The sequence below is a fragment of the Opisthorchis viverrini genome (genome assembly GCF_000715545.1).
Source record: "Opisthorchis viverrini unplaced genomic scaffold opera_v5_127, whole genome shotgun sequence".
In the NCBI taxonomy this organism is placed as follows: Eukaryota; Metazoa; Platyhelminthes; class Trematoda; order Opisthorchiida; family Opisthorchiidae; genus Opisthorchis; species Opisthorchis viverrini.
In genome coordinates this window covers 120,350-133,773 of record NW_008751785.1, presented here as the reverse complement: position 1 = coordinate 133,773, position 13,424 = coordinate 120,350, and the positions used below count along the sequence as shown (strand labels likewise).

General features: G+C 41.4%; 1 protein-coding gene across 1 annotated transcript in view; it reads right to left on the bottom strand.

Moving 5' to 3' along the window:
* The window catches only part of T265_06295 (hypothetical protein), a gene marked incomplete at both ends in the record, with an annotated part of 44,708 nt that extends 31,522 nt beyond the window's left edge, over window positions 1-13,186 (bottom strand). Inside the window, 3 exons of the mRNA XM_009171522.1 lie at window positions 2,568-2,738; window positions 5,627-5,754; window positions 12,736-13,186. Of these exons, the coding sequence (XP_009169786.1) occupies window positions 2,568-2,738; window positions 5,627-5,754; window positions 12,736-12,967 (531 nt within the window). The remainder of the gene's footprint in view (window positions 1-2,567; window positions 2,739-5,626; window positions 5,755-12,735) is intronic.
* Window positions 13,187-13,424: the final 238 nt, after the last annotated feature.

Here is a 13,424-nt window from a genome sequence, read left to right as displayed (position 1 = left end):
GTGCCTAGTCGTCGCGCTTTCCATAGACGTTTGTCTTCGCGCCCCAAATCAACAGTTGAAATATTACGTGGAACGTATCCGGCCGGATATTTCTCTAATTCAAATAGACTTACCTACAGTCGCCACTTGGAGAATGTGTAAAACCGGCATAGTAGATCGCACACGCTAGCAAAGTTGATGGGCTTAAAGACAATCTGCACTGATTGCTCGACTCTTCTCAAAAGTACGCACACGTCATCATTGTACTGTCCTCAATAAACTAACCGTAATTTTAGCTCCTGTTCTACTGTACTAGCATCCGTCTCACCTCTTCGACGTAAGATGTCAATTTAAGGATAGATTAGAAAACTAAAGGATCTGCGCCTTAAAGCTATCGGATTTCTGATTCAATGCAATTAAACAGACGCTAATTATCTGTGAATGCATCTAAACACCCAATAAACATATTTTATTTTCAGTTGAAAGTTGTTTTGATGGGACACAGGAGAACGTTCTAGTATAATGAATGTCGCGACCAAGATGGTTGCAAGATGAGTGGGTTCATCAGTCCTAACAAATGGGACCAAAAGGTAACTTTCACTAATGGAGTGGGGCGGGGTAGCACAAATATCCATTGAAAGGGAAAGAATGGAGAGTTCAGCTGAAGCCTGTTTTCGCTCAGCCGCCCTGGTGTGTGCAGCAAGCAAAGCGACCCGACTTATGACACCACTTGGCGGTCGATGTAGCACAATAGTACTTTACATTGTAGCAATCAGTGTTGTACACGGACTGGGATACAGCACGTATTTCCCAGCACACAAAAGAGAATGGGAATTTAAATCAAAGACTGAGTCAAGAGCCTCACCGCGGAGCAACGACGTTCGTCGATGCATCGCATTTTTCACATGACAGCTGCTAACCACTAACCTGCAAAGCCAGGGTTCTGTGAAATCTAGCCACTGACTAACCTAATATGGGGAATTCCGCTTGCCGCAAGGCTCCGCTGTATAGATCAGAGTATCATATAGTCACACGAACCGTCACACCACAGTAAAATCCAGTTTGTTATTGACGGTTCCCGGATCTAATGGAGGGCTGCGGCTTCTACTGTTTGGCATTAGCTTACAACTGTGTAACTTACATTCCGCGAATTTTAATAGGTGTTGAATGTGCGGAAAAACAGAGAAGAATGTCGATAGTGTCATCTGGTGTCACTTACCATCGTTGCAACTTTACTCAAGAGGTAAATGTAAACCCTGTTCAGTAAGCGCTTGACGTGTAAATTTTTACGCAAACTTCGGTGTGAACTCAGTTCACCCGGAATCTTATATTTATCTCGCTTTCTAGGCACCAGGGTGTGTTGTGGTCATGAGAATTTTTGATCCCCTAGATTGCAATCAAGTATTTCAAACATGTGTTCGGGAAGTATGAACATATACCGTAGGATTCAGTGACAAATTTGTACTCCAATGAAGCTCGAGGTGAGATTTTACATGCTGCAGCCTCATCAAATATCTGGTCATCTAAGAGGCTCATTTTAATCGTCATCTGGCAAGCAAAGTGGAATGGAAACCTGTTGATTCTTTCTTGCTAAATATAATGTTGGGATATGGACTGAACCACTCTTTCGTTGTTTTTCTCATTTTTTATGCACAGTATCTGCTACTGTAAATCTGGCCAAAGCAGTTATTCTCTGGCACGAATTAGAAATGAAGCGCCTAACACCACACCAGCAATTTATTATCAGTAAAGCTACGGTGATCTACCCTCAGTTGTGCTGAATCTGTCATCGTATACAGCGCCAAGTAACCGGCAAAACTGTTAAAGGCAGTTTCATGGTATGTCAAAATTATGACACCTTTCCTTAGAAGTCTATTCAGGGTGGTTGTTTTTAGATAATCAAAGTGGAATATTAGGTGAGTGTTGAACTTTTTAAAGTAATAAAATTGTGTTTTAATCCAGTGTGAGATGTGCCATGGTTGTGTATTGCACTTGTGCGCTGAATTCGAATCCGTGAATGACCGACAAAGATCAGTGGTGTCACGTATTCGAGGGATTCATTGGTTGCTCATGATTAAAATCACTCCGCGGCCCTCGTTGACATTGGTTCACAAGATTTGATAGAGGCAAACTCTGCATTAGTAGCATTTTTTGAAACTTAACTCGCTAAGTTAGTGGAAACTCTAAGGGTTTGCGAAGTCGGGTAACTTTGTGGGTCAGACATAAACGTAATGACAGTTTGTACATTCGCTTTCACAGGGTCTAACATGTTCTTTAGAAATATTCAGGCAAGAAAAACATGCTATTGGCTGCAGATCTGTATGAAAGATTATAATCGATACACTGAGGAATGCAGCACTCATCCAGATTTTGCTTAAATAAAATACTGGTTTGGTTACACGGTCTTTGTCGGACAATTATATCGCCACTGTACTTAAGAGTCTATGTCCTCGCAGAAGATGTAAACTCGCTAAACTACATTTACATTTCTCCCGTTACATAAGTTAGGCGCAAACTGGACTAGGGGTAATACAGAGAAATTTACGGTAAGCAGGCTTCTCAAACCAGTGGATTAATATCTTTCTCACCTGTGAAAACAATGTATCCGCGGCTGTGAGCAAACCGGTGATCACGGCAAACCCAGTGACATTGAAAAGAGAGACGGCAAGACCGACTGTCGCCAAAGCGGACTTTCCCAAGCGCCCACAAAATATGATGCTTATGGGCCCCGACAAGAATGCAATTAATGATGTTATTGTCTGCAAAATCGACAGAAGAATATGGATTCCAAGAAACGAAGCAAAGTTTGACTAATTTGTTTGTATTTCCACTAGCAATGATAGGATATTCAACAAACCAGTAAGGTAGAGAAAAAAAGGACTCGGACTTTTATAGTGGTCAAATAGTGATTGATGAACCGGCATTCATCTACAAATCCATACATGCATTGCGCTATCACATGACCAGCTCACATGAAGAATGATGTTCAGGCCACAACTGGACAATCGGACCTTAGCCAGACTTAACATATTCCTTTAATAAAACCAAAGACCTATGGGTTTTTTTGAATTGTGTCGATACTATACTATACTCGCTTGCTTTCTATTTGGCAAGGGTGAAACTCCAAAGGGACAAATTCCACAAAGCCTTCTGTCAGTCTATGTTGGCTTCACTGGTTTGGCTGTATGTGCTTGGATAGCCTGAAGCGGCATGGGTAGAGTTGGAAGTTGCACGCAATTCCGTTATTCTGATGTAGACCTAAGGGAATAAGGTCAATGGGCGGATGTGTAAAGGCCTGTAACAGGCCTCGGATCGGAGAGGAGATGTTTCGTCTGCTGTTCTCTAGTGTCTTTCGCACAACTGAAGTTCTTCGTTTAGTCTGGTCCACCAATGGTTCTTTCATTCCCGAGGCATTTTGGATACTTCAACCTTGAAATTCCAGCTGCTTTATATTGTTATGTCGGTCGAAACTTGAATTATTACAACAAACTGAAAGTTGTTTTGAAACAAACAGTATTCTGTTTTGGTTATTCTGATTGAATCATTCTTGCACCTTTGTGTGACTTAATTTTATTCGCAGCTGTTGGGGATCCATATACGGAACTTTGCGTTACGCGTGCATTCAGCGATCCTGAATATCACATGGAGGAATTGGGTTTGAAAGCCCACGATACTTCTTAAAAAAGTAGGTGAAAATGACGAAACAGACCTGAATTGTCCACGTTTGTATCGTAAACAATTGCTTACGTCTGTCGCCGACCAGCACAGCGGAGTGACATCACCTAGGTTTTGTCTGTATTCGCGTGGGAGCATTTGTGATCAGTTCACTTGTGGGATACCGGAACTACCATGGCTCACCATATACGAAGCTCAGCCTGTAAGCCAACTAGGGTTTTGTCTGATTCCTGACAGTGGAACTATGCCCCTACCGCATCTACGCCCTCTGGTTACATATGACAGGCCGGTTGAGCTTGGGCGACCAAAGGCTGCTATGCTTGTGTGACGTTGTAGATGGGGAGCACGGTATTGTTCTGCCACTAGCAACGCAGTGTTTAAGTTAGTTGTTCGTGATTATTTACTAACCATTATACTAATGCAGTCTGATGGCTATCAATAGACCGCTGTACGTTATACCACCCAGTTTTCCCTCTTGGTTTAATTCACACTTCCACATTCATGTGGTGAATTGGTGCCTCCAGTTTAAAACAAACTGTTTATGTTATCATATGTATACACAGACTTCTAGCTGTCCAACCACAGTTGACCAATTAATGCATATCATTTGGCAACCAACCCTTCTTCCAATATGTTTTTATTGATCCAGATGTGACCAAGTGAATAAAGTGATGATGTTCAGATTACCAGTACTTATATTAATCTGAGCTAACATTTATTTCCGTCACATAGAACTACGCCGAAGAACCCCCGGAAAATAGCAAGTAACCCTATCTCCGGTGAGTCGCATACGCAACCAACTGAATGCCTTGAACAGGTATGCACTCAAAGGAATAAAATCCGACGGCAAACAGTAGTTAGAAGTTTTGGTGAACATTAGGTCCAAATGATGGCCCACAATTGTCGAATCAAGGGAAAACTGGAAGGTTCCGAGCCACACTGTATGAGAACTGGTGGCTTGAACCTCTCGTAAGATTTAGTTAAAGATGGTGCCAGCTTTTAATCGTCTTCGTCCGTACAAAGTCGATTACAGAGGTTCCTATCTAACAACTTTGTAGACTGGAGATTTCGAAATCGTTGCAAAGCTGAGATGGATTATTCACGGATTTACAGATGAACTAAATAAAACTAATCGCAATCGGCAGTAAAATCGAACGGAATAAAACACAATGGAACACAATAAAATAAAAAACACTGTAACAACATAGCAATATTAACCACAACATAAAACGGATCAGCCTATTCTTCCTAAAAGATAAGTGAAATAGCTGTATGAGACTAGGAAGTCCAACGCAGTTAGCTGATGAGTATTTTTCCAAGATTATATGTTGTGTGAGAAATAGGACAGTATGCGCACAAATGATACTGTCGATTTTCAAAATAAAAATTGCACCGAATGAAATGGCATTTCAGTTTACTAGTGCAGATACAACCAAGATAAACCATCAGGTAATCCGATGCATGTAAAATGATATCGGGGTCTAGAAGTGTGCTGCATCATGATAATCCCCTGGCAGCATCTGTGCTGCCTCATCAGTGTTGATATCTGCGGATTGTAGAGCTATAAAGAAGTCATCTTGCTCACACGGTTTTGGAATTACATTGCTCGTGTTAGGATGTAACCGTTTGCACTGCTATATTAAAGACCAGACAGGGCTACACGGCCTCTTACCTTTATTGAGAGAATTGAGCATATGGCGGATACCGAGACTAAAAAACCCTGGTTGCCTCTGAACAATGTAGAATTCTGTTGCAGATGACTGTTCGGTGGTTTTTTCTTATTTATACTCATATAAGGCTAAACTACATCCATAGTGTCATAGCCACGTCGCTGAACAAGAGAATTCTGTACAACTTGGCAAACTATTCCAAAGAAAGTAAGTCTGTGTCAATCTGAGTCATAACACGCATAAAATTCTAACCAGCGACAATGATAGTAATTTTGTGTAACAGTCATTATGATCAAACTCACGATTGGAAGAGCCAGTTGTACAAGTTTCTTGAATTCGTAGCAAAATCCAAAAGGAAAAAATCGGCCGAGCCAGCCTGTGTGAACAATATCGGGAATTTCTATGCCGGGTACTTCGGTTCGTCTGATATCTGCTAGTGTGAGAATAGAATACTACTCATTTTAGAGTCAACCAAAGTGTCTACATAATATGAGGTTAGAAAAGATCGGTTTTATCATCACTTAGACGCTTTCATGAGGCTGTTTTCGGTGTTTTTGCTCCAGCCTAAAAACACTTGCTTGTTAAATTCCCTCTCTGCATCGTTGTGATTTAGATTCAGTCAAGCTAAAATAACTGTCACAATGGTTAAGAGACTTAGTACAATCGACAGTGGTATACATTGATTTACACCTTTCGCGTGAACGATGAATCGGCTGTCTGGTCAAGCCAGATTCATCGGTTCATCTTATTATCTGGAGTTGAGTTGAGTAGCCTAACGGCTCGTTCGAATTTTTTTAAACGACGCAAAGTTGCTTCGGCAATCGCTTGGTAGCCGGTTTAGATGTGTTAGGGAATCGATTCCACACTATTGCAGTGATTTCAAGAACTTCCTAGGAGTTCTAGTCGAACCTGCTGCTGTTATCGATGTGCAGTTGGATTACACCATTAAACCCTTTCCTTTAGTCGTTCTCGGCCACGCTGGATAATGCCATCGCATGTTCGTGCCGAGTTATCCTGACTGTTGGCTCACTGTGTTCTTTAAACAACAGCGGCACTAGCTTTTTACTATCACGTTTTCTTTCGTTTTTTGGGGGTGGGTAGGGTGGAGTAAGACTATTTTATTTAGGCAGATTTGAGGCATTAGACAGGTCTTGTACCTCAATTTTAGCTTGGCGGAAGGAGAAGGGACTGATGGGTCGTTGAGAAGTCCGTTCTAAAATTAGACTAAGGAGTATTGGTGTTTTTTCTTCGCTCGGCGTACTACACCTTCCAGGCTTTGATAACGCAGTACGTGTTCTGGAACTGTTCGGGCTGACATTTTGTTTCATAATACCGGCGGTTATTTGCAGACACGTCTTTTTGGCGCAAAGTTATGTGGAGTGAGTAAGAAGGTTCCTCTACTCGGCAGGAGATTGACTGAACCCGCCAAACCAAACTTAGTTTTCCGCTGCTCAGGTTTCTTTCGAACCATCGCGGTAGTTTGTTTGCCATGGAGAATTGCGACGATCTTCTCCCCTCTCTCAATACCAGATTACTTCGTTTCCTCGTCAAGCTCTCGAGTGACAATAGTATGTGAATTCAGTACAAATGCATCAGCTTGTATTAACGGTACTTCATGGACGAGTTTACCACTTCAAAAGCAACGAATATGTAGGTTTAAAGCAACAGTAAAGCCACAAACAGCAATAAGACGAACGAAGCTGGCACCTGTGATGTCCACCACTGACCTGTTGTATATGTTTCCGTTTGAAAATAAATTTTGCACCTCAACTTTGAATAGTTGTAGGCCATTTTGGCACAACAACTAGCGAATGAGTTCAGGGTGTAGAAGAAAAAAGGATCATCTACATCCAGTGTACTAGGCAGTGTGATACACAGAATTTATTCACTGATTGTGGTACGTTGGATGCCTCCACTTCTGGGCAGTTGAGCTGTTTGACCCTGTAATATGCCGGGGCGATTTCCGGCAACATTCATTCTGGTAAATTTCCCTGTGAGTAAGGTAGCTTGTCATAGAATGCTTTGCAACGCGGTCCATTGGGAGTGCTTTCCCAGACTGGGAATTTGCAGGTTAAAACCATGCATAGCATGCAGATTTGATCTGTGTATTTTGAATTTATTTTTAGTGATATTACGGAGGAACGACGGAATTATGCATTAGTTCAAATATGTTTTCAAATTTTATGAAATACTGCCGTAGGTAAGACAACTGTTAGTTGTCATTCCAGATAAGTCACATCAAAAATAGATTCAAGTTTCTGATGTGGCATTTGCAAAGAGTGATTCTCGCTTAACTGAGGCTTCCTAGTAATTCATGGCCTGTTACTTAGGTGAAATTTACACGTGACTCAATGGCATCTACATTATCAGTATGAGCTAGAGAAGCGTTAAAGTAATTAATTAAATTAACCAAAGGGACAGAAAATATCGTAGTCTGTCTTCACTGAGCAAAGTGGACGAAAAACTACAACTGTCCATCCGCGTAAGTATAAAACCGGTTTCCTTTGTTTCTTAATTCTGGATGGATAAGCCTAGTTGAGACTCTAATTTGCCTTCAAATCAGAAACCTTTTTCAAAGTGTTAAAAAATGCAGAATAAACGAATTTTACACGTGGTATATTGTTTGAATTAATTAAGCGACTGAAGGTCGTTTGGCAACCATAAGAAATCTCAAGATTACGCAATCAAAATACAGTTTATTCTATTACACTGACGATTCTTTATTCAGGAGTTATTCGGACAGCATTTAAAAACTATGTTGTTGCTAATATGTTTATAAATTTCTGGAAGCATGTTCTGATAATCATCTTGTGGTCAGTTCGTGTGCGCTTGCTTTCGTCAACACCAATACCGACCTAACTTCCGAGTTCCTCGTTAACTTGACTTGGAAGTCCAGTAATTCCGTTTAGATTCTGCTTCTCCTTGTTCGTCACGGATTCTTGCAGCATCCGATCCGGATGTGATCAGTCTAAACATAATGACAGTCTCACAAAAGCCGGTAGATTTTACCCCACCTACACGTCACGTGTGTTGATGACCGGTTGACACACTCCGAAATGATTTCACACCTATAAGGTTTGCTACCCAAATTCCCCCTATGCTTATTCGTGCCCAATATGTCGGCCCAGAAAGTCATTTTGCGAACGCTGACTGTTTTCGAGAATAGAGTAGAATAGAGTAGAATTTTTTAGCTGGTCGGTGTCTCTCCACCTATTCTCGCGCATCCATCCTGAGACCGCGTCCGCCCCTTGAAGTATTTTACAGCAATTTTGGAACTAAATTCAGCAAGAAAAGCACTTTTTCTGTGAGATGGAGCCTGACCACTTTATTCTTAAACCCATCCAACCGTTGCACTTTGGTGCCTCATTAGGTTAGAAAATGTTTGCTTTCCTGTTGTCTGGACTCATCTAACCCAGTTTACAAATCTGGGTCAGGAGCCACGGAATCTGGCAGCTCTTTTATTGTCAGGCATTAGGTGTTCGTACAACGTGGCTGGTGAGTACTTATAGCATCAAGGTCATGCAGATATTTTAAGCTAATTGTTGCCGAAACCGACAGTATGTTGATCAGATTTTGGCCTCCATCATGTTGACGGAATACTTTCAGCGCTTGTTTCCTGGCAGGACCTCTCGTGTACGGAAGCCACAACTTTGGCTAAAACGCAGTTCTGCCACAAAGGTGGTTCACCTCACCCAACACTACTGGTCGCCTGACTTGGTTTCTTTTTTCTACATTCTAGGTAAATCTACGTGACGATACTGGACGCACTCCCCGGAACGTTGACACTGCCCCTCACAAGTTGTGTACACAGCTCAGCAAACGTTGCTGATTCCTAGATTATATTCCATATAAGCAAACCTATGAAGCAAAATTACCCCTAACATCATTTCTGGAATAGATCAAGACTTACAAAAACCAGGTTTATCAAATGACCTTCATAGTTGACTTATCGGTTGGATTTCCTTGCTGTTATTCTCTAGAGGATATTGGGCAGCACCTTCGAGAAACTAGACTCGAAGCGTTTGTTAAACACTGACATCAACATTTTTGTTCAACCCTTATTTTGCATTATTTCGTCCCAGTCATTTTTTACAGTGTATTTGTAAAGAAAATTCGGACACAAGCATGCGCACCAGTGATACAGCATAAATGCTTCGGCTGCGTCCAGCTACCCACTGAAAAATATTGGTTTGGCGTCGGGTTAAAAATAACTTAGGAATTCATGTTGATGTCTGTTTACTGTGTGTGTGTGTGCGGCTCCCTTTGCAAACATTCTTGTGTCCGAAAAAGTCCAGCTGATCAGTCAAAAATTCAGGATTCTGGATACGGATTTGGAAAATTGTTCAAAAACAGGAGAACAGACGCTGTTTGACCTTTTTGGTGAGAAATTTGTAATTTTGTGTTACATAAGGATGTTGTCGTCTTCAGGTTTCCAGAATATTTAAAAAAGATTAAGAGAAAGTATGCATGCAGTAGTAGAGAGAAGAGGTCGGTTTAATGAGCACAACAGCGTCCCAGGGCAAAGCACATCTGAAAATATTTGTAAGGCAAGACGTGAGATAACCCCTCATATTAGGTACTCCCGAGCAAAGATTCCCTCGGAAGTTTTTCATTTGCTCATGCAAATTACATGTGGCAATGTTTGCTTCCAAAAGAATCGTCGAACTTGGTTTTCGCATAATCAGATATTGTTGTTTGGCCCGTTAGAGTCCGTTTTCAGTGGAAACCCAAATGATAAGGCATGAAGTTTAAACACAAGACCGCGCAACGGAACTACAATGGTGGCCTCTCCTGAAGGCATATTATATGGACCTACTGTTGAAGTTTACAGTGTTCCATCTTTTTCGACTTTGGAGTTCCTGGTATTTTTCTCTACACACCTTAAAAAGGTCCTAATTTCACTTGGTGAATAATATTCCCACAGACAGATAAATAGGAATGAAGAACAAGAGGCTGCAAAACTCTTGGATTCACCCTAGCCTAACAAAATCACCAGTGTTCGCAGGATTTCGCCATAAGACATCTAAAAAGATAGTGTAATACCTATCAACAAAAACGTGTCACACTGGAGTTCCACCTTGATCTAACTAGGTATTGGGTGAAAGAGCGCTTTTGCACTTTCTGTTTTGGCAGTAAAATCGTGGCCAGTACCGACAAAGCTGTTGTACTCATTATCGACTGCAACGCTAAACTAACCTGAGGATGAGTTTTCCAACAACAACAGGGCATGTGACAGATATGCATATCACTTCAATTGCCTTGAATGCAGTTACGTCCTCGCTTTGGTGCCCAAAGATCAAAAAATTAGAAACATGTGTTAATTAAGTGAGTTCTTTGATGACAAAATCCGGATTACATAATGTACTCCATAAGGTTTCTATGTACACATAATGTAGCCGTAAGAGACTATTAAACAATAATCTTGAAAGTTGATTCCAGTATATATACGATGGTAATGGAATGAGCTTTTGAAGACTGACACTGACCTGACGTTCGGACAGGCCTCAATAAACTGGGTGTCTGTTGTTTAATTCAACCCTCGTCATATTTTACTAGATATAGTGCCCTTACTTGGGAAGTATCGTAGCAGTTATTCGGATACTAGGGTTCATGTCTGAGGGTGAGATTTGGCTAAAGAACTAGAGTTTTACTGGCTACACCCAGTAAAACATACACTCTGTTTTCAGCTAAGAGACAAAACATTGTTTTGTAGACACTTGTGATAAACGGGACATATTTTTGGTCAGTTTGGTAGAACTTGCAGAATTGGAAGAAAGGGTGCAGCCCTGAAAATTTCTCTTCTACTGCCACCGTTCAGTATTACTCAGCCTGTTGACAATCCGTGACATTCAAGTGCACAGTTTTGCGCAGATTTCGCAGTGTGTAGGATAGAAATTCCCAGCGAAAATGCGATCAACGGTGAATTACTTTTTTAATCAAAAACATTGGATGATTTTTCTTGCTTATACTTCATGTATAGTGCTCAGTGTCGGTGCCCGATAGCCTGTAGTTTTGAGTCCCCAATGATCATTGCCATTCCACACCACTTTTTCGATAAAGAGAACTTAGTTAACTTGTCTAAAATTTCCGGTGTACTTTGTCTTGTATGAGCCAACAATTTTGGTATCATCCGTATGAGCGCACTTGTACCGCCGCGTTCAGATCCCATTAGAATACACCCGTCTCCCGTACCTCATGAAAACAGTGATTTAAAGAAATTAAAAAAAACCTGTTTAGTGAATTCCAGACAAGTGGTTCAACTAATCCCGTATTTCACCAACAGTCCCTGTGGTGTTGTCTGTTATTATACCAGCTAGTCAAAGTTAAATGAAAAATACAACCTCACAAGGATATCTGTTTTGAAACAATCTAGACACATTCAACGGAATATTGGAATAGTAGACCACTAAATTTGGACGGGTGCGCGGAAGCACACCGTTCAAAATGGCTTCCGTCGACCTTTCAAATACTAAGTGTTCCTCTCAATACATAGCCATTATCCTGTGATAGGCAGTCAAAAATTACCTAAGCTCGGACAGTTTCCATAATCACTAAGGCGTTTTAAAGAGAAACGCACCGCCCGACCACGTTATCATGGAGTGAGTATAGGCAAATTGTGGCAAATCGCGTTTACGAAGTAAGGCCTGGAATTCCTGTAAGAAGGCCTGTTAGACTCGCGCAGAGAATATTTATCGCTACTTTGGTCTGCACTCATATATTTCCCATATATTTCAGTTTGTTGGACGCCGACGTACAAAATAAATATCTCTCATGACTGATATGCTTGAAAAGCTGCCTCAAACCTCTTCTGTTTTGCCTTAGTTTCATTGTATCACGCAGTGTCCTACTAAACTTCTGGAGTGGACGGAAATCTATTTGATTCTGCTGTGATTGCGCATACTGGATGACTTTTTTTCTGATCGATAATCTACAGGATTGCTACTCTGTACGTCAAAACAGGTGATGTAATTCTTGTGCAAAAGGAACGAACGAACGAACGTTTTCATCGATAGACATCCTGAACCTATGCTCCACAAAAGTGCTTGCCAAAAACGAATGCGTATTTTTTTTTAAGAAACTGCTGACTAGAAGGTCTTCACGTACTTGTTGGTTTTTTTTCCGAACAACTCAAAATCAAATAAATCTTGCCGAAGTTAAAACACACTTGAACATCCTACTCATACGGTGGACCCTCGACCGGTTTCGTCTTTCTAGGGCCCCAAGCTTCCAATAACATTTTATTCTGCTTGAACGTCGAATTTTAGTTTAGTTAGCCTAGTGCTAACTAGGAAGTAAATACGTTGGAACTTGGTTGGATACTCACACCACATATTTACGTACTCAAGACAATCAAACGCGACAAAATATCCCTGCACTCCTGAATGACCAAAGAACCATGGTTATTACTTACCACCAGGCAGTAACTGCTGTCGCTCCTCATCGCTTTCCGCCAACATTCTGCCGCGACTCACTAAGGGCCACTGGCTTCCGGATCCTTGCTGACTACTTCCCTGTCGGACCTCCACACCAAAGTGGTCTGTGGGCTCTGTGTGAGATTCGTGGTGAAAATTTGTGTATCGATCATCATGGGTTACGGGCGTATGTTCGGCCAACCGAATTTTGTTCGTACGAGGGAAGGACATGTGCCCAATGTATTGATCGGTTCGAAGAGATATTTCACAGACTACACAATCCACAAGTCTTTAGTGATTGGAGAGGGAAACTCGCTTAACTTACCAGACTACATTTCGCGCCTTAACAAAGCAACATAAATATACAGGAAGCATGAAGTGCCAAGCCATTTGCCACATGCATCAGACGAATCAATAGCCGAGTGTAGGCACATCAATCGGTTGTCTATAAATGAAGACGTTGTCACGCTCTACTCTGTTCGCACATTGGTTCCAGACACCCACAATTGATTCGTGTTGATAGTCCACTCTTGTGTTTATGGTTGCCCATTGGTTATCCTTAAAGACGTCACTATAAGAGACGGGTGAATTTGCGTGAAGGTAAACAATCAATCTACAGCAAAAAATGTAAACGGAATTTCGTCGCCTTCAGAGAAACACCTGTTAGTTCTGGGCGACAAAAGAATAT